General features: G+C 43.1%; 1 protein-coding gene across 3 annotated transcripts; it reads left to right on the top strand.

Annotated features, from left to right (window-relative positions):
* Positions 1 to 197: 197 nt before the first annotated feature.
* On the top strand, positions 198 to 20,301 carry map3k4 (mitogen-activated protein kinase kinase kinase 4). 3 transcript variants are annotated; one of them, XM_056395267.1, is made up of 27 exons: positions 198 to 394; positions 5,793 to 5,983; positions 6,109 to 7,535; positions 9,627 to 9,887; positions 10,242 to 10,394; positions 10,551 to 10,708; positions 10,880 to 10,996; positions 11,080 to 11,179; positions 11,334 to 11,417; positions 11,515 to 11,784; positions 11,886 to 12,035; positions 12,339 to 12,500; positions 12,754 to 12,887; positions 13,760 to 13,838; positions 13,924 to 14,002; positions 15,105 to 15,198; positions 15,566 to 15,688; positions 17,392 to 17,492; positions 17,588 to 17,668; positions 17,757 to 17,948; positions 18,039 to 18,109; positions 18,207 to 18,323; positions 18,412 to 18,571; positions 18,684 to 18,806; positions 19,143 to 19,249; positions 19,831 to 20,010; positions 20,163 to 20,301. In XM_056395267.1, the coding sequence occupies exons 1-27, from the start codon at positions 363 to 365 to the stop codon at positions 20,181 to 20,183; spliced, it is 4,767 nt and encodes a 1,588-aa protein (XP_056251242.1). In that variant the 5' UTR covers positions 198 to 362; the 3' UTR covers positions 20,184 to 20,301. The 3 variants fall into 3 exon arrangements, with proteins under 3 accessions (XP_056251242.1, XP_056251245.1, XP_056251244.1); XM_056395269.1 differs by lacking the exon at positions 198 to 394 and adding an exon at positions 536 to 675; XM_056395270.1 differs by lacking the exon at positions 15,566 to 15,688.
* Positions 20,302 to 20,351: the final 50 nt, after the last annotated feature.

Raw genomic sequence — 20,351 nt, 5'->3', positions numbered from 1 at the left:
TTTTTTCCACTACACTATAAATCAGGTGGTTTAAAGTGTGATAATTCATGATGACCACGTGAAAACTGATTGATTGTGACTGTACTGTGAGGGTAACAACAAGCTGCACAGCTATGACCGCAGATGACCTATCCGGGTTGCCGTAGTAATGCAAGACTGTGGCACTCCTCCTCAATGAACGTTGGAAAGATGGCGACGGCATACGCACAAGCGAGAGTCAACTGTGCCGGCGGATAGAAAGTGCTCTAAAGAGACAAAAATCCGCCTCTCTTGCAAATATTTACCGGTGCAAAGTCTGTCTGATAGCGCTTAGACATGGTTTAGTCCATGCACGGCTAGGAACAAGAAGCCACTGCTTCGGTATGGAGCCTCCGGATCGTAACAAGCCCAGCAGGTATGCGAATTTGTTGAACAGACACTACACCATCAGGACCTCGCACTTGCCAAATAGGGAGCTGAACGTGACACTGCAGTCGGCTCTATGGGAGCGCTTGCGCATCCCTCAGAAATCGACTTCCTGTCAAATAGTGGTACGCGTGCAGTTACTGCATTTGCAACACTGGAGTTGCAAACTTTTTGGAGCAAGATTTTCAGACGCACTTTGCTGCGGATATTACCTTCCCATCTAATTCTCGGTTGCTAGAGAGAGAGGCAAAATGCTCGCCAAATGTTAAGGTAACATAACGAACAATTATCAGCCGCTGTAACAGTGCAACATGTCATGGGAACAAGCTAGCTAACGTCTCCTGTTAGCTGTCGCTTGTCAGTTTATTGTTCACCCGCAAGTTCACGAACAGATACTGACGGTGCCGGAGCGGGATAAGTGTTGCAATGTGGGGTCGTTAGGTGGACTTGAAAGTGTGTTGTTGATTATTTGAGATTGCCAGACCATGCATTTCAACACTACACCGAGGCACAAACTTCGCTGGCTTTCGCTAGCATTTCGCTCCACTGTTATTGTTAATCCTCTAGCTAGACTTGGCGCTCCTGTTGTTGTTGTTGTCGTCTCGCACTCCACTGCTGAATCATGATATGAGCCTGTTAACTACGTACGGTTAATTCATACACTTTATGCTGTTTATTAAGTGGATTTCCTTTTCTTAGAGGCGTATAACTTAGTTGACAATCTGTTGCACCAAATGTTTCACCGTGCTGTAAGTGCGCAAATGACAAGGCTACTGAGGGATACATGTCTGCAATCTCGCAGGGGAATGCATACAAAGAGACACTCGTGAGATGTTTTTCCTCACATGTGCACATCTCCTAATCGAAATGCCGCAGTGTTTGCCCCTGACCGCTGGCGACAGACCCTCAGGAATCTGCTGTTATGTCTTCCCCTCTCCCTTCTCCTCACATGTAGTTGTTTGTCTGCAGAGCGAGTTATCACAGTGGATCAGCTCTGTCAACTGCGATAATCCTGGTTTTGAGCAAGTAGTTTGATTTTTTTCTTTCCAGTAATGATTGAGTCACCCGCTAGTGGTTATTCTGTTGCACCCTTGTGGCCACTTAGTCCGAGGTGGGGACACAAACAGCTCGCATGATTGTGCAATACTGGGCCTGTTAATGTAATTGCTGTCCCACTGTCTCATAAAGAAAAGTACTGAGCCATTAGACATACTATTGCTGGAAGCATGATAGTGTCACAAGTTGACATGATTGCAATGTTGATAAGTGTCTGTGCAGAGTTTGGGGTGAAAGGTAAAGTATGCTCCAGAAAGCTCAAATATATGGCTTGGCAGTGTATTACTATTTGTTGTAGTTACCATTTTTATAGTAATGGGATCAGAAACATACAAAACGTGGACAATTGTACACAATAAGGGTTACATGGCCGATGTGGTAGAGTTTGCAGGGACACAATATTAGTTTGGACGGATATGTAATAAAATTCAAACTTCAAACTGAAATGACAGGTCTCACAACATGCAAAAATTAGTTATCTTTGAGTTTTTGTAAAAGAAACATCTTTCTATCGATTAAACACTAAGTGTGAGTTTCGTTCAAACTGACAACTGTTTTGAGAAACGGGAGCTATGGGCTCGCATGGCAATTGAAGGCTATCGCTATCGTTGCAAGTACAGAGGCCCTTTGTCAATAATGTCTCATTTTCAAAGTCAGTCTGAAGACATTGTGGCTGACAAGCATTCCAGGGATTTCAGGATGTGGTGTACTGTGCACAGTGGATGGCTGCCTGGAGCCCCGGAGATGCTCATGGGGTAGAACTCATTAATGCCTGCATTTGCCAGTAGCACAGGCTGTAGAATACAGATGGACTGTCCTCTAGCATTTCCTAACTGCATCCTGTCTCTGCCCACACCTGCTTTAGAGAAATATCGCTGCTCTCACATTCTGTCACTCTCATCTGTTATTTTCTTTTAAACAATGGAATCTTTATAACTACTAAAACTACGGCATTTGATATTACTAATGCGCAGCAGGAGTATGGTCGTGTTGGACGATAACTAATAGAAAGGGAGTGCTGCAGAATAACATGTTCATCTATTAGATTGCCATTTATGATGCGCACAACTGCAGAAGAAACTGAAATGTGAGTTGAAACTGACAAAGGTGTTGCTTATGACTATCTACAGTTTCAGATTCAATTTCAAGGTGGAGCAGACTGCTATCTGCACTGCATTTACGCAAGTGGCATAAAAAACATACCATTAAACTCATGTACTTTATGCTGGAGCCCGCTGTCTGCGATGTCCACATTTAGATACATTCAGGTCATGTGACTTGTTGTGGTTAATGGCATGAGCTTCCGCCGGTACAGTAAGGTCTGTTCCCTGGTGTTAAGTAATGTATAAGGGCAGATCGTAAGCTCACCAGTGTTTTAGAAATGCACCGCATTTTCATCTTCTTCTGTGTGAAAGTGGCTGTCTGTTGGCTGCGCATGCACAATGTGCTTTGCACAGTTGCATGTAGGAGAGGTTGGGAAGTCCACTCCTGGCAGTGTCACACTGTTCCAGAGGAGGGTGTGGTCAAGTATGTCGTGTTCATTGTTTCTGAATTCTGTCAGCCTACGGCAAAACATCTGATCTTTGCCAGTTTATCAGGGAGTTACGGCAGGTCAGACATGCATATAGAAATTTGGGCAGATGTGCACACACAGGTTTTAGGTTTTATTAGTGCCTCGCCAGTTAACCTTAGAGTGAAATTTCTAGGCAGCAGACACATCCTTTTTATAGGAGGGGGGTTTCAAAATCTGGATTTAGCCTACTGAGCATCAGTTATGCCTCCGTGACCTAATTAATTGGAAAGTGTGTTCTTAGAAAACCCCCAGCCACCTTATCCTCCTTTTCCTCTCTCTGAAAAAAATCCCCTATAGTTTGGACATTGTGAGCAAGTGTGCTCACTAACCAGCTGTGTGCTATTCAGCTGTGGGCCTCACAGGCCACGTGTCACAACTATACAATAGTGTGCCCCTTCCTGGTACAATGGTGTGGATGGTTGGTGTCAAAGGTCAGGCCCCCCTGACTCTGGCAGCCCTTGGTATCACTGCTTCAGTCGCTATACAGAAAAGAGTCCTGATTTTGTGCTGTTTATTATGCACTCAGTGTTTCTGCCTAGGGGCTCTAGCATTCCACTGGCCTTTATTGGAGCCCCAATGAGCCATCAGATGAGCCATTGAGAGCAGCCAGACACCATCTGCAGTGATAATTCACCAGTGGCAGCCAGGCAGGGACAGCTTGAAGACCATAGTGCGTTTATGGTTAACTGCAGGGCATGCAGGCCAGTAACTTTCTCTGGGCGGCCTGCGTGTAGGTTTAGGGAAAAGCAAAGAATTCAGAACAGGAATTTGCACAGCTTTTACTGCAGCAGCACAATGTGTGCTTGAAGTGTCTCATGGCAACCAAACAAATAACTGGCAGTGATGGCGTCATTGGTTCCGCTGTCATTCCTGAGTGATTTAGTCATACTGTTCTGCGTAAGGAAGTGTCTTTTTAAAACTCGGTGTCACTCCCTCTCACATGCATTTACTATTTCTGTCCTCAGACACCACTCACTCATGCATGCCTTGGAATGTTTACTAATGTGCGCACAATCTCATCATACTTGTGATGGACACAGTGGTAGGTTGATGGCATTCACTCCGTCTGCTGCCTTCATGCATTTTCCTGATACCTGTCTTGATTTTTGCATTGCATTTCCACAGCACATTTTGTCTGTTGCTGTTGGTGCTAAATGCCTTATTGTAACACACAAGATTGCTTACTGTTCCTTCTTGGGCCTGCATACTGAAAAGATCACTGTGGTGTGCTGCCTCTGCAGAACAAGCCCCTTCACAATTTCCAATACAATACACTCATAAAGGCACCAGTGTTCTGTCATGCATGAGTTATTCTGTGATTTCAAGACTGCTGTGGTTAAGGTTGGTGTGCTGTTAACGTTATTCTTGCAGTACGTGTCGTTTATGAACTCTTGATTGCAGCTGGACTCTTGTTGCATTAAAAGTTGCAGGATTTGCAGCAGGTGTCTGTCTGCCTTGCATGTAATTCCACTGCTGCTCCCAGGGGACTCTGTGTGTGTACGTGTGCGCTTGTGTGTGTGTGTCTCTGTGTGTGTGTGTGTGTGTGTGTGCACTGCTTTTGGGCAGATGGGCAATAGAAGTCTGGACTCTCTCTCTATGTGGTTCCTTGAAAAGCTTAAGCAAGTGATTTCCAGATTAACCCCCTCCCTTAGCACTCACACACACTCCCCCAGTGAAAGTGATACAGCCTTGCCCCTTTCAACTCCGTCTGCACAGACACTAACAGGCGCGTGTTGGGGAATGCTTTTCAGTCAGATGATCGATGGTGGGACACATGGTGACCAGCATATAGAACTCCCTTTTTCATGCCCCTCCTTTTTTTCTCTCTCTTTTTGTTTCTGTTGGCGGGGTCAGACCTTCCAACCTTTGTCTCTAATCCTATTAAAAAACCCTCAGAAAGGCATTAGGAAACAAAGCTGTCACAATGTAATCTAGAAAAGCGTGCTGCTTGCACTCTCTGTGTTTTTTTTTCTCTCTCTCTTCCTTTTTTCCCAGAAGGAAATGATTCAAGTGACAATTGTGTTTCCTTTGAAGCAACATATTCTGCCATGGACTTTCCTAATTTGAAATTCACAGTCAGGATGTGGTTACGCAACCATGATGTCTACATCTTTATTGTGGCCCAAGATTTACTCTAATCACATGAAGGCAATGTGCTGTTTTGCATTAGCACTGTGTTTGCATATGGTGGAACAGCTTCTACACCCTTTGGGTGAGTGAGTCTCAGTGCTCCATGAAAACTTGACTTGTGCATTTTGGTTGATGACTTAGCAGACAGAGTTAATGAGGGTTACTATTTCTCCCTCTCTGGTTGAGCCATTATGTTTACCTAGACCGAGCGAGGGTGCCCACAGCTTATTATCCTGCGTCTGCATGGCTGTGGTCATGCACAGAGCATCGCTGCTGTACATTTGGGAGGCAGCCAGTCAGGCTCCAGAGGACAGACAACTCGTCAGTCTGCTGTAGGTAGTAGCAGACATTCAGTCTAGTTGCAGTTTAGCAACCAGTTTGCTGTGCCATTAGAGGAGATCTGCTGCACACTCTGTTTTGGGTACAAACAACTGAGCACTCTTTGACTTTGTACACACATTTCTTGCGTTTCCTTTTGAAATGACTGAAACAGTTTTGTAATGTCAATGCATTGACTTGTGGTTAACATCACTTTCATGTAGTTGTGGTTGATGTAAAGATGCAAATCAAGCTGATGTCGATAGTTTGTTCATCCTGTTTTCCTCTAAATTGTATTACATTTTGACAGGCAGGCCAAGCCAGTGGAAAATGCATCCCAACAGAACTTTGAGGTGGATGAATCCTGTGACTCTCCTAGTGAGGAAGAGGAAGCTCTGTATGGCACATCACCTCCTTATACCCCCCGTCAGATAAAACGCATGTCTGGCAAACATCAAAGGAACAGCCAGGCAAGGAGTGCTGGTCGGTCTCCCAACAAGGGTAAGTTCATAAATCGAATTGCCTGAGGTATATATGGAAATAAGTTTTAAAAATGTTTTACCATTTTTACATGCAGTTTTACATGCATTGCACTGACTGGGATGTATTTTGTGTCTTCACTTCAGCGGACCTTAGCCCATCTGTTCTGAGAGAGAGTCCCAGGCCAGTGGAGCCCCCTGAGGAGCACAGCTACAAGCAGGGAAAGAAGCAGAGGGCCACACTGCGCTCCACAGAGAGAGACCACAAGAAGACCTTTGAAGGCTCCTTCATGCTGGATCCACTCTCCAAGTCCAGCCCTTTTGGTGCCCTCAACATGGATCCCAGGAAGCATTACTTGAGCTTGGGCTGCAGCAGTGGCAAACTTCCTGTCTCCATGCCCCATATTGCCCGGCCCCACCGCCAGACCTCCAGGACAGACTGTCCCGCCGACCGCCTCAAGTTCTTTGAAACTCTGCGGCTTCTGCTCAAGCTCACGTCTATGTCCTCCAAGAGGAAGGAGAAGGAGCAGAGAGGCCTGGAGAACATGGCCTTCATGGGTCACAACAATGAGGTCATATGGTTGGAGCTGCAGGCTTGGCATGCACGACGCTCCACCGGTGATCAAGACCTTTTTCTTTTCACTGCCCGCCAAGCCATCCCTGACATCATCAATGAGGTGCTGCACTTTAAGGTCAACTATGACAGCCTGAGAGGGGCCCAGTGTTTAGGGTCTCTAATAATCCAGGGGGACTATCAGAGCATCCCTGATCTACTCTGTGGAGAGGAGAGGGAGCCCACTGTAGCAGAGACCAACCACTGTGGAGTAGATCCCTGGGGCTTTAGCGCCTGCCCCTCAACTGCAATGAATGCAGCAGAACCCTTGGGCTCTGGCGCTGATTGCAGGGAACACCTTCAACGCCAGCGGCTGGCATTTGAGCAGGTCAAGCGGGTTATGGAGTTGCTGGAGTCTGTGGAAGCTTTGTACCCCTCTTTGCAGGCCCTGCAGAAGGACTATGAAAAGTATGCAGCACGAGACTTCCAGGGCAGGGTGCAGGCGCTCTGCCTGTGGCTCAACATCACCCAGGACCTCAACCAGAAGCTGCGCGTCATGGCCACGGTGCTGGGCCTCCATGATCTATCGCGTATCGGGTGGCCTGTCTTTGAGATCCCTTCACCTCGCTGCTCTCGTGGCAATGAAGAGGAGGAGAATGAAAAAGATGAGGAGAATGACTCAACAGCCACTTTTACAGCTGAGAGCGAAGGGGAGGACAGGGATGCCGAGGAGGACGGGGGATTCGGACACGTAGCAGATGGAGAGTTGTCTCCCCAACTGACTCCTAAATTTGCCCGATTGTTGTCAGAAGACGAGTTTCTCCCAACTGCTACTTCAGGAAGTGCAGAATCAACTGTGGGAGGGGGAGTGTTCTGCCCCACAGCCATCTACAGACCATTTGTGGATAAAGCTCTGAAACAGATGGGACTACGTAAACTGATCCTCAGACTGCACAAACTGATGGACCGCTCTCTTCAGCGGTCCAGAGCAGCGCTGCTCCGCCACACTCCTGCACTGGAGGTGAGAGTATAGTATCTGCAGGCCGCACATGCTTAATGATAAGCATTTAATCCAAAAGTAAATAATCTTCAATTAAACAGAACCTCATGTTAGGGTTATAAAAGTGTCTCAAGTGTCTTAGTAAGGTGTTGCTTCACCTTGAGCATCCAGAACGGCTTCCATCTCGTAGATTCTGAGTCTCTGAACTCTACTGGAGTTTGACAACAAGAAATCTCAACATAAAGTTAACATACTACTAATTTTCCTTAAACCATTCAGTGAGACCTTGTGCTGTGTATGGAGGCATCTACATTTATTATAGTGTTAACTTTAGCACCTGGTTTTGATTTAGTCTTTAGTCTTTTGATGAAAATATGTTTGATTTTTGTTAGTTTTTTACTCGAATGTTGGTCAGTGACGTCTCACTTTCGTCACACATTTAATGTCTTTTAAGCATTTTAAGGCTACAGATGTTGCCATCTGCCTGTGCAGTTACTATGGTTACAGGTGTCTCTCACAAGGTGTCACTCTGCTCTGCAGTAATACGCTGTCTGACTGACCCCACTAAATCCAGTCAGCATTTCCAAACTGTCTGTTTGAATAGAGCCGCTCTCTCTAGCTCTGTACAGTTCATCCTGTTAAGCGAGCATTACTGCAGCTCCCTGCGGTGTTCACTGCTTCACATCTACAGAAGTTGATTCTTACGTTACCATACTTCTTTATAAATGTTGGTATGCTGCCTGCATGTTTTCGTAGTTTGTCTCAGCTGTTTTGTTGCAGCTCATTGTCTAATTCTTTGTGGATGAAATTAGTCCATAAATCTGGAAGAACAGGTAACATCAGTAACATTACTGACAGACCCATAACTTTGCAAGGTGTTTCTTATCAGAGTCAGAATCAGGTTTATTACCAAATAAGTTTTCACGTATGAGGAATTTGCTTCGGTGTTTTGGTGCAGAATACTTATCACAGTAGGTGGGAAAAAATAAAAAGACAGATAAAGCACATCCTGCAAGTCAGGAAGCATAAATGGAAAACAGAAAAAAGAAAATCAACAAAATGCAATGCAAAATATGAAAAAATTATATAAAATAATACAAATATTAACAGTATTGCATCAGGACAAGTGACTAAATCATCTTCATCTAAACGAGTGATATTTTGGGCAGCAGAGGAAACTAATCAGAGGGTGTAGTGTGTGTTCCCTCAGATGCAGATTGTTGAATAATACTTTGCATTAAAACATGTCCCTCTGTTCATATTTCACATTGTTTAGTTTGGATTCTTTGACAAAAAATGTTATAAATTTCATCATAGTTCTCAAAAGTAACTTTATATTTAGTTTTAATCTATTTTTCGTCGTGAACAATAGGTCAATTAATATTTTTCACCAAATTAACACTAATATGTTGTGACTGCACTCATTTATTCAGGTTTTTCCTTTATTTGTATATATAATATATGAATAATAGGACCCCACTGAATGTTTGTAATATATATACTGTTTTCTGTGCAAATATTAGTAATTCAATCAAGCATTTGAGAAACAGCAGTTGGAGGTGTTCTCACAGATAGGAGCTTACAAGAAATCTGAGCCCAGACTGTAAACAACATAGGATCTGTTGACACAGTGAGAAAGCTAGACAAAAACCAAAAAAAAAAGGAGCAGTTAAGAAAAAAGGATTATTTTTTACTTTACTATAATGGATGATGAGCTCATCTGGGTGTTGGAAAAAGTGAGCTTTGACAATTTAGTGTAGCATTTTCGGGAAGTTCCGACACTGTCCTCTTCCAGCAAATGTACAAGGAATGTGAGCACTTCTTGGATCGCTGATGTGATTATGAAGGAAGGAGGGGGAGACGACTTGTAGCTGTGAAACGCTGGTAACAGGGAATTGTCTTTGCAAAGTTCTGGATCAGGTTGACGTTTTTTGGTCATGTATATCCTACTATTAAAACACAGTTTGAATAAGATTTATTAAATGGAAAAATAAAACCAAAAAACTACTTTGAATTTATTATAAAGCCAAGTGTTTCCTCTGTTACTATAACAGCATGTAATCCACTAAAACCTGCTAAATTAACTTCCCTGGACCTATCTTCCACCTGCAGTTTGCAGACTTCCCAGACCCCATGCTTTACAGTGATTACCTGCCAGAGCTGTCGCGCCATGTGTCCTGCAGTGGTCCGGCAGATCCGGAGCTTGGAGCAGACCAAGTGTCCTGGGAGGATTTGCTGGACATGGACCTGCCATCCTTCCGGCCGGCATTCCTCGTGCTGTGCAGAGTCCTCCTCAATGTCATTCACGAATGCCTTAAACTGCGACTTGAACAGAGGCCTGCTGGAGAGCCTTCACTGCTCAGCATCAAACAGGCAAGCAGCTGTTGAAACTCTTAGCATTATACTTTCTAGGTGACTCTTCTCTACATATTGTGCAATTCATGCTGAATGAATTAACACTTTTTACATCTGACATAACATACATCTTTTACTTTCTTTGTGACTTTCTATATGGATACAAAATGGGCTGGCAGAAATGCATTTTATTCCTTCAGTTTGATTGGATTTTTGTTAGCCACTTAGGTCTTTTAGAGAGCTGTGTAATTCCTCTGTTGTGATTACTGAATAAATTATTAAGTTTAGCTAAATTTGTCGTAAAGGAAGACTGTAATACACAGCAGGTATGTCATATGTAAGTGCTAATCCTGTGTTATTTGTGCTCTGCAGTTGGTGCGTGAGTGTAAGGAGGTTCTTAAAGGTGGTCTTCTGATGAAGCAGTATTATCAGTTCATGCTGCGCGGCGTGGTGACTGACGCTCAGGGCTTGCAGACAAATGCCAATATTGATGAGTTTGAAGAGGACCTTCACAAGATGCTGGTGGTAAGATTCCTAATCTCCTCCCCTCCTCTACATAAAGTTAATGTTTAAAGTTTAAAAGTGTATTTACCCTGACCGCATAACCGTTGTAGAGAAAGGCTTGTGAATTTATGCATTATTGAGATGTAACAAAACTAACATCTATCCCTGTTTTTGTAGGTTTACTTTGACTACATGCATAGTTGGATCCAGATGTTGCAACAACTGCCTCAGGCCTCTCACAGCTTAAAGAACCTGTTAGAGGAGGAGTGGCACTTCACCAAGGTCATCACTCCTTACATCCGCGGAGGAGAGGCCCAGTCTGGGAAGCTTTTTTGGTGAGTGGACCTGCAGTCCATCTAACATGTGGCAGTTTAAAGCTTCAGTTATTTATGCCGGTCACAGTCCTGTCACCTACTGGGAACCAAAGTGGCATAAAACCTTTTTAATGTAAGTTAAGAGTGAATTCATCATTTATGTGAGACTGATGACTGTTCTGCTCTTGGCAGTGACATTGCTGGGATGTTGCTCAAATCCACTGGAGAGTTCCTTGATGCCGGCCTGCAAAAAAGTGACAATGAATTCTGGGAAAGTGCAGATGACAGCACGGCCTCGGATGAGATCAGGTAAAGGGAATAATGTTCAAATCAGTGTTATGATTTTTTTGTCCCACAGGAGTTTTAAACCTTGAACCTTTTCATTCTTCCAGGCGGTCGGTTATTGAGACTAGTCGGTCACTCAAAGAACTTTTCCATGAGGCCAGGGAACGAGCGTCCAAGGCTCTAGGTTTTGCCAAAATGCTTCGCAAGGTGAGAGGCAGCAGTTCAGAACTTTCCCTCCCTTGAAACAGAAAGCCACAACAGCACAGACTTTGCAGTTTATCTGTGACTCTGTTTTCTCGGCTCACTGAAGAACTGGGACTGTGTGTTCTGACACACACTTTGTTTGCTTCCCTCTCTCCAGGACTTGGAAGTCGCTGCGGATTTCAGTATCACTAATGGGGTGACTTGTCTTCTGGAGGCACTAAAAAAGAGAAACTATGTCAAGGTGTGTCTGCTTTTCTTTTAATTTTGTGCGTTTCTGATATTTCCTTTCGGTCCTCAGGTCATTTATGCACCGTTTAACCTCCTCCTTTTATATCCAGGTTCAGATTCCAGGCTTGGAGGAGCTGCAAGTTTTTGTCCCCTGTGGTTTGATGGATCAACGGCCACTCATCCTGCAGCTTCTCAATGCTGCTGCCGGCAAAGACTGCTCCAAAGAGCCTGAGGAAATTGCTGATGATGAGGCCTACCTGCTTATGAGTAAACACAGAGCCGGGGACTCAAGCACTGATTCTGACTGGGCTCAGTGGGACGGAGAGCTGCTCAAACTGGTCCCCCAGATGGAAACTGTTGACACTTTAAGGGCCATGAAGGTGTGTGTGTGTGTTTTTGTGTGTGCGCGTGTGTGTGCGCGTGTGTGTGCGCGTGTGTCTCCATTGTTTACAAGCCTCACACTGGTCGAATGTGCTCTCAGGTGGAGAACGTGCTCTTGATAGTGATGCAGTCAGCTCACCTGGTGGCCCAGCGAAAGGCCTTCCAGCAGTCCATGGAGGACGTGCTCACTCTCAGCCGGGAGCAAACATCTAGTCAGCCTCTCATCGCGAGCGCTCTGGAGGAGCTGAAGGTACTTACATAACCATAAGCTATGATTTCTAACCTGTTTAAACACTGGTTTAGTTTGTGTTGTTGTAAAGACAGTTGCATGTCTGTGTCCTACTTTCAAATCTGTTTCCACCACAACTGCTATCAATTACCCTGAATTTCCACTCTGTGAACATTACCTGGTGAAAATATACTCGACCACTATCGGACTAGATTTTATAAATAATTCCTAAAGGGGAAGTCAACAAGAAATACACAAATTTATGACAAAATAATAATAAAACTCTTCTCTTTCCTCTCCTCGTCCCTCTATCTCCTATTACAGGATGAAGCACTACAGCTATGCATTAAGATCAGCACTGCCATTGACCGAGTGGAGTACATGTTCACCTCTGAGTTTGAGGCAGAGGTGGAGGAGTCTGAGTCAGCCACTCTCCATCAGTACTACAGGGAGGCAATGATACAGGGCTACAATTTTGCCTTCGAGGTAAGAGCCTGCAGGCTTTTAGAGGCGTGAACTGTAACAGTGTATATTTTTACGGAAGCACATGCTATCTCTTCTTTGACTCACTTTTTTCCTGGTCCGAGCTTGTGACATAACAGGCACATTTCCACTTCACTTACATTTAGCTTAATGTTGACTACAGTGTAATACTGGTGTGGTTATGGGCCATGCTTAACAAAAGGTAATAAAGTTATATATTTTTTTTTATAGTTTTGCTGTTGTTTGTTATTTACAGTACCACAAAGAGGTGGTGCGCCTGATGTCAGGAGAGTTCCGGCAGAGGATCGGGGAGCGCTATATTGCTTTTGCCCGCAAATGGATGACCTATGTCCTGACCAAATGCGAGAGTGGCAGGGGCACCAAGCCCAGGTAAGGCCAGGCCCTCTGGTTGGGCATTATCCTACCAGTGCAATTAATCTTGAACAAATAAGTAAACAATGTTCCCCCTCACCTTAATCAAACAGCAAACTTTAGACTGATTAAAGCTTTATTTTTCTTAGAGTATGTAAGTTCATAGTGGTTAAAGGGGTTTTGTTTGTGTGATAAATTCTGTTTTCTCTTTTTAGAGCTATTAATTGTAAAATCAGATATATTTAGCTCCTGTGTGAGGGCCACAGTCTTAATTGAAATACATTTATTTGTCAAGAGCTCATGCATTGAGGCATAACAAGCGACCATGGCAACAATTTACTCTGATAATAGAGTGAAGCCTTTTTGTTATTTGATGGAATACAACTGCAATAGTAGCATGAGAGATAACAGACACCCTTTTTTAATGTTATGAAGAATATGCAAACAAAAATAGGCACACCGGTGTCATAGTTGAATAATTTAAAACTGCGCCACCATAGTACGTCCTGTTCCTAAAATAAAGAACACAAGGTGCCACTTAGAACATGTATGTAGGGATGAAGATGCTGAAATCTATTCCATTATGAATCGCACCAGTTAGATGTTTGCTCCACACAGCACAAACAACTGTAAAACCTACATGAATCAGCCCCTTTAACATATTTGTATATCAACTTTAAAGTTTTGATTACCTGAATGTTTGAGAACCCGTTCTGATACACCTGTTGAACTGCTCAGCTCAGATGACATCTCTGTTATGATGCTCACATTGATGATTGAGGCACATTTTACTCTGTTAAAACACAAATGGAAGCGAGAGGAGGAAATGAAATGAACAGTAGCTGAAGGTTTTGGGACACTGATTGACTGCTGTGATGTTACACCTACAGGTGGGCGACTCAGGGTTTTGATTTTCTTCAGGCCATCGAACCTGCCTTTATATCAGCATTACCTGAGGATGACTTCCTGGTAAAATGGATTGTTTTCTCCTCTTTATTTACACGTATGCTTGGGATATGATGTATTTATTACCTGTTGATGGTTCTCTCTGCAGAGTTTACAAGCTTTGATGAATGAATGTATTGGACACGTGATTGGAAAACCTCATAGCCCAGTCACCGGCCTGTATATTGGTAAGATGCTCTCCTGTGATACAAACTGTCAGTGACTTGAGTATCTGGAGTTCAGGATTTATTTCAGTTTTTACATTCGGTTGTAAAGGTTGTAAGTTTATAACCTGGCTGTCATGGGGACGAGCTGTTACACAGAGCAGACACAGCGGCAATGAAATAACAATCTACTTCCCGTAGAGTAGGAAAGAATTATTTGTTTGACTTGATGTTTGTTAGTTTGAGTGACCCCACTGGTTACACAGACTCATTTGAGCAACTCCATGCTGCGCTGTGGCCAACAGGTTGTTCTGGGAAAAAGCGAAACTGTGAACGAGGGTGTTACTGAAAAAAGAGCATCTTTGCTTAGCAAACATTTTCTGATTTAAAAAAAAAAAAAAGAGTACTTAAAACAAATGTTATTAAAACCAGGTTAACTGCAGACTGCCATTTAATGCAATACAAGTCATGTTTATAGAAAAATAATCCTGCAAAAAGTGACCACCAGATCCAGCCAACATAATTTCTTCAATGTCTTAAGTTTGTCCAAACCAAGATATGGAGACAATAATCTGGTACTGCCACAAACCTAAATGTTGTGACTCGTCTGTCTTTGACTTGGATGGAGTAAAGCAGCACATTACACTGGCTTTCATGTGATTGCATAATAACCTGACCACGTAATGTATGTGGTTGTCAAAATGCGGCCAGTTTGCCTCCATAGAGCAGTTATTTCTGTGCTGTTAGTTCATTGTAGGTTTTGAGATCTGAATATTTTATGTTATGCAAAAGAAACAAAAAAAAAAAAAAATTGACTCCTGCCTAAATTTCTTTTGACCACACCACGTAGTGTAGTGTAGTAGTAGCCCACGCACACACACACACACACACACACACACACACACACACACACACACACACCCTTCATATTTATGTGAAGCATTTTGCCACGGTCTGTTTCACGAGGTGCTACTGTATATAAATATATATACAGTATCCTGCTGTACCTCCATAGCAAACTAACTTTCTATAGCCATGAGTTCCACTCCATCAATGCATAGTCTGTTCAAGGTTTGCTTTGGTGGGTGGCCTGAATAAATTAAGCGCTGGGTGTTTTTCTTTTCAGCTCCCAGGAATAGTCCTCGTCCTGTAAAGTTCCCTCGCTGCCATAGTGACCCACCAAACCCCAATCTGTTCATCCCTAATGCTGAGGGATTCAGGTATGTGATGACAGCCCAGGTTTTTACGGTAGTGTGTGCCTACTGTGTTTTAATGTTGATACTCTTTCCTGCGTCGCTCACTGTGCCTCATTTCCTTGCTTTTTATGCCTACTGATGTTTTTGCTTTGTAGTTGTTGAGCTTGTGTTTTGTGTGAGCCTCTTTGTGTGCATGTGTATGCTGCTGAGTATGCCAGTGGTCATTTCATCATTTTTTCAAAATTATCATGACTGTGTGTGTGTGTGAGTGTGTGTATCTCTCCCTCAACCAGCCTCCCAGTCACACACACAAACATATGTATACATATCCCATGCCAAGCCACCTCACCTCCCAATGCAGAGCTCCTCAGTTTGTTTTTTCACCACACAGCTCTCGAAGTCTCCCCTGCGATCTCCGGAACCAGCTGTTCCCCAACGGCCCTCGCCCTGTCCCTCAGGGCCCGGGGGAACACAGCCACACCAAAGCACCAGGCAGCACCCCCAGTGATGTCAGGTAGCCTTGCCCCAAAGTCACCTGGTAGAAACTGTTGTCAAAACCCAGCCCCAGATACAAAAGCAAAAACCATCATCACTTATTCTTTATAATAATCTGGAAATGGAAGGAGGAAATGCTTCGTGTTAAGATTTGAAATCTAAATGTGTTATTTGCAGGACACATTGTTCTGTGTTGGAGAGGATTCCCTTAATATTTTTTGGCAATCGGCAGAAACTTAGAGCCAAAAAGTATTTTACACTCTCATCAAATCTGTGATGTCGTGCTGATGTACAGCTTTTAACAAGGAACTTCAAAACATGGAGAAACACTATGCTTGAGATAGAACTTATAGAGGGATATATTTTATATTTAACTTGTTTTTCTTTCATTCATTTGCAGTTTGATTTATAAGCTCCACTGGCAGATTGCAGACTTCCTGCTTTTAGCCTTCTGATTGCATCTAAATAAACTTTAAATGTGGATATTAAGACAGATATTGAATTAACTATTGTATCCACAAAGTTAGTCTGCCATTCTTTGTAAATTGATCATTTCCAGGCTCTACACTGGTACAGCATCACAGACCTAAATCTAGCGCCAACCTTTCATAGTTTTAGTTTATTTTTGTAGTTTTAATCTTTGGCCAACATTAACCATTTTATTAAATTATATAATGAGGAATTTGCCTTCACATTCTACCTGAAATATAATTTTACTTCATGCACTGATGTTGCGTTTACAGCATGGATGTTAAGATATGATTATAGTATTCACTGTAGATTTGCTATCGCGCAAATGACTTGCTATAAGATGCATCGAAATAATATGCATGGAGCTGATCTTGGCTACAAAACACAGAGAAAACTCAAACATAATGACTTAATAAGCATCATTTTTAGCCTTTAAAGTGATAATGTAGTCTTCCCTTCAAAATGTCACCAAATCAGAAAAATGGCCCGACACAAGTCTCGTCACAGATGAAGGGAAGTTGTTGTGCATGGTGTGAAAATGGAGGGGAAAAAAAACACACTACCTGATTGAAAGAGTGGGCTATGATATTCTGCTTTTTAGTGCTATTAACACCAGTCTTGCTTTGATGCTGGTAATTTACTGCCATTAGATTTTCTTGCGCATCTGTGTGTGCTTTCGAAATCAGAACATGCACTCTAGAGATCTAACCTTCAAGCGTGAATGACTCTGATGCATGCTGAACTGGTAGTGGGTGTCAGGAGGCATACTGGGAATAACCTACATCTTTGTTTCTCTTAAAAGGTCAGATCATTTTGTGAGTTTGTTTATATTATTTTGAAAACGTAATTGTGGCATTTCAGCAGACAAGTGTATGGTATTTGATTGGTTGGATGTAGTATACAATGTTTGTCATTTTCATTTTAAGCACATTTAAAAACATTTTCCCCAAAAGCATCTTAAAGTGAAGATAATGTAATAATCTCTGACCCCTTTGCAAATCAGTCTCATAACGTTAAGATGCTTTAAGGAAACAGTGCCCTCCACTGTTTAATTTTCCACAGTTTAACATAAAGGAACCACTTGAGAGAGAGCGTAAAAATAAAATGCAGTCTTGGCAGAAGAGATTCCCCTCTGAGCTGATCCTTGAACAGCTCAGAACAGAAAAAACCCCAGGCAGAAACATACCAATCTGAATCAGTAGATTTTGTTTTGAACACTGTGTTGCATCAGTTTCTTCCATGTCCTTGCAGGGGATCCAGTTACCATGAGAATGACCGTCTGTCGTCGGTTGCAGCAGAGTTGCATTTCAAATCCCTGAGCCGCCACTCCAGCCCCACAGAGGACAGAGAAGGTGGGTATATTCAGTTAATCACCATGGTTCTATCCACGTAGTGAATGTTCATCTGCCTGATTTAGGTGAACAACTCCTGTGATTTCTCCCTCCAGAACCCTCTTATCCTAAGGGAGATCCTAACAGCACCGCACGCCGAAGCTGGGAGCTCCGCACCTTCATCAGCCAGTCCAAGGGTGAGATTATTGAGTCACGTTAGATACGCTGCTCCATACAGTTGTTTGACTTCAGTTATAACTAATAATTTCCCCTCTCCTCTCTTAGACACAGCGGCACGGCAAAGTCCCATGGAGGCCGTCCGTCGCTCCATTCACAAGTTCGAAGATAAACGCTACGCCGTGATGAAGCAGCGCAACATCATCGGCCAAGTGTGTCACACGCCCAAGTCCTATGACAACGTCATGCACGTGGGGCTCAGGAAAGTGACCTTCAAGTGGCAGAGGGGCAACAAGATAGGTACGACTACCTTCTCACTGCATTTGCTATAATGTGGGTTATTTAACGCACGCACAGGCAGTGATGTTATGTTCGTGTGTATGACAACAGGTGAGGGCCAGTATGGGAAGGTGTACACCTGCATCAATGTTGACACTGGAGAACTAATGGCCATGAAGGAGGTATGTACTCCAGCAAGATCAATTCAATAATAAGAAATAAAATACAATTAAAATAAAACATATTAATAATTATGATTATTATTATTTTGTCAACCAGATCCGATTCCAGCCGAATGATCACAAAACAATCAAGGAGACTGCAGATGAGCTGAAAATATTTGAAGGCATTAAACACCCAAACCTGGTGCGATACTTTGGGGTTGAGCTCCATCGGGTAAGAGGCCTACGTTTATGTCAGCTCAGGCAACACATGGTGCACACTGAAGCAGTTTGGTATAAACTTTTCATGCTCTCACCCGTAGGAGGAGATGTACATCTTCATGGAGTACTGTGATGAAGGCACCCTGGAGGAGGTGTCCAGACTGGGGCTGCAGGAACATGTTATCAGGCTCTACAGCAAACAGATCACTACAGCCATCAATGTCCTCCATGAACATGGCATTGTCCACCGCGATATCAAGGGTAAGTTTCATATGCTCTCTCTTATTTTTCATGTTTTGTTTTTTCTTATCTGAAGTATAGGAAATTCTGAATAAACTCCCACTTTCCCCATTGTTAATTCTGTCTGTATCAGGAGCCAACATATTTCTGACATCCTCTGGGCTGATTAAGCTGGGTGACTTTGGGTGCTCAGTCAAGCTGAGGAACAACACCCACACCATGCCCGGAGAGGTGAACAGCACTCTGGGAACAGCAGGTAAAAGCTTGTATGTTGTGTCTCAGTTGCAAGCTGCCAGCAGGGGTCGCTGTGGCTTGATGTCTGCTGCCTCTCATGCTACGTTTTTGAAAAGATGTGTAATATGAATATGAAGATGTACTATAGTATTCGCTTCTTTAACTGGTGTTTTGGATACAGCAACCTTGATTTTTTTTTTAATGCATTTCCATGCTTCATACTGCATACGATTAATAAACTAAACATTTCTTATGTTATATGCAGCATTGTATCATATCATCACTGTATTACTGCCTAGTAAAGTCTAGTCTTTTAACTGATGGTTATTTTTTCAATTTTCTCCCCTGTCTTCATCAGCATACATGGCACCTGAAGTCATCACAAGAGCAAAGGGGGAAGGTCACGGACGAGCAGCAGACATCTGGAGTTTGGGCTGCGTCCTCATTGAGATGGTGACAGGAAAGGTAAGGAGTGACAGAAAAGATGGTGTGTTTCACACAAACTTCAAGCGTTGTGTCTTAGTCATGGGTGCTTAACAGGTTTTAAAAGTGAGAGTGCCACACGGGCTTACATCTTATTCAGGGGTATTTTTTGCTGTCACAGAGGAGGAGACAGATGGAAGTACTTGTAGCTTTGTTGTTATTATTGTAAACAAGAGACCCAGTGTAGAACAGCTGTAGCTCCAGCATGCATTTTTTATGTCTCAACTCACTTAAGTAAAATATTAATGTAACATATTTAGCACATTTATGCCACATATATTATTGAATTTTGAGCTCTGTGTAAGACGCTGAATCAATTATTGTAAATTATCTATGTTTTGACAACAAATTGATGTTTCAGTCTGATTAAAGTCAGTGGAGCCAGTGTCCCTACAGCAAACCTGACAATTTAATTGAGTTATTTAAAATAGTTGTCAAAACCTAATGCTCATGAAGCTTGTCCATATGCTTATGGTCTTAAATGAATCAGCCTCCGTTCTTAGCACCTCAGGCAAAAAGAAAAACAACCAGAAAATGATCAGAAATTTTATCTCAATCTGCAGAGACCCTGGCATGAGTACGAGCACAACTTCCAGATCATGTACAAAGTGGGCATGGGCCATAAACCCCCCATCCCAGAGAAGCTGAGCACAGAGGGGAAAGACTTCCTCGGCCACTGTCTGGAGAGCGAACCCAAACACCGCTGGACAGCTAGCATGCTGCTGGACCACCCGTTTGTCAAGGTGAGGTACTTCCGTGGCAGATGTTATAAAGCCGTCATGTCTTCTTTTCGTGATCTTAACCCCCAGACTAAAACCTCACTTTCATGAGTGAACTGTCGGGGCTTGACTGAACACTATGTTACTTTACAGCCGCTATTTCTCGTCTGTTTCAGGTTTGTACAGATGAAGAATGAAAGGAAACCCCCTCTCTGGCTTTCAAGTTTACAAATTAAAGCACTACTGTACATGCTGTTGGCAAAAAGAAAAAGGAACTGTGGACATGGAGAAGTGGACGTTATGGCTGAAGGCACATGGAGTTAAACTGAGGAACTAATACAGTATCATTTCAGAGGACAACTGGA

The sequence above is a fragment of the Seriola aureovittata genome, chromosome 14, assembly GCF_021018895.1.
Source record: "Seriola aureovittata isolate HTS-2021-v1 ecotype China chromosome 14, ASM2101889v1, whole genome shotgun sequence".
NCBI classification, from domain to species: domain Eukaryota; kingdom Metazoa; phylum Chordata; class Actinopteri; order Carangiformes; family Carangidae; genus Seriola; species Seriola aureovittata.
Note: the sequence above shows the minus strand (reverse complement) of the source record. Positions and strands in the feature narration are given on the sequence as shown.

What these genes read in the sequence shown, in the direction of transcription:
- map3k4 (XM_056395267.1), top strand. Translation starts at nt 363, where the DNA reads ATGGAGCCTCCGGATCGTAACAAGCCCAGCAG. An exon ending in CAGTCTGGGAAGCTTTTTTG is followed by an intron (nt 10,709 to 10,879) that starts GTGAGTGGACCT and finishes TGCTCTTGGCAG; the next exon opens with TGACATTGCTGGGATGTTGC. An exon ending in ACGGCCTCGGATGAGATCAG is followed by an intron (nt 10,997 to 11,079) that starts GTAAAGGGAATA and finishes TCATTCTTCCAG; the next exon opens with GCGGTCGGTTATTGAGACTA.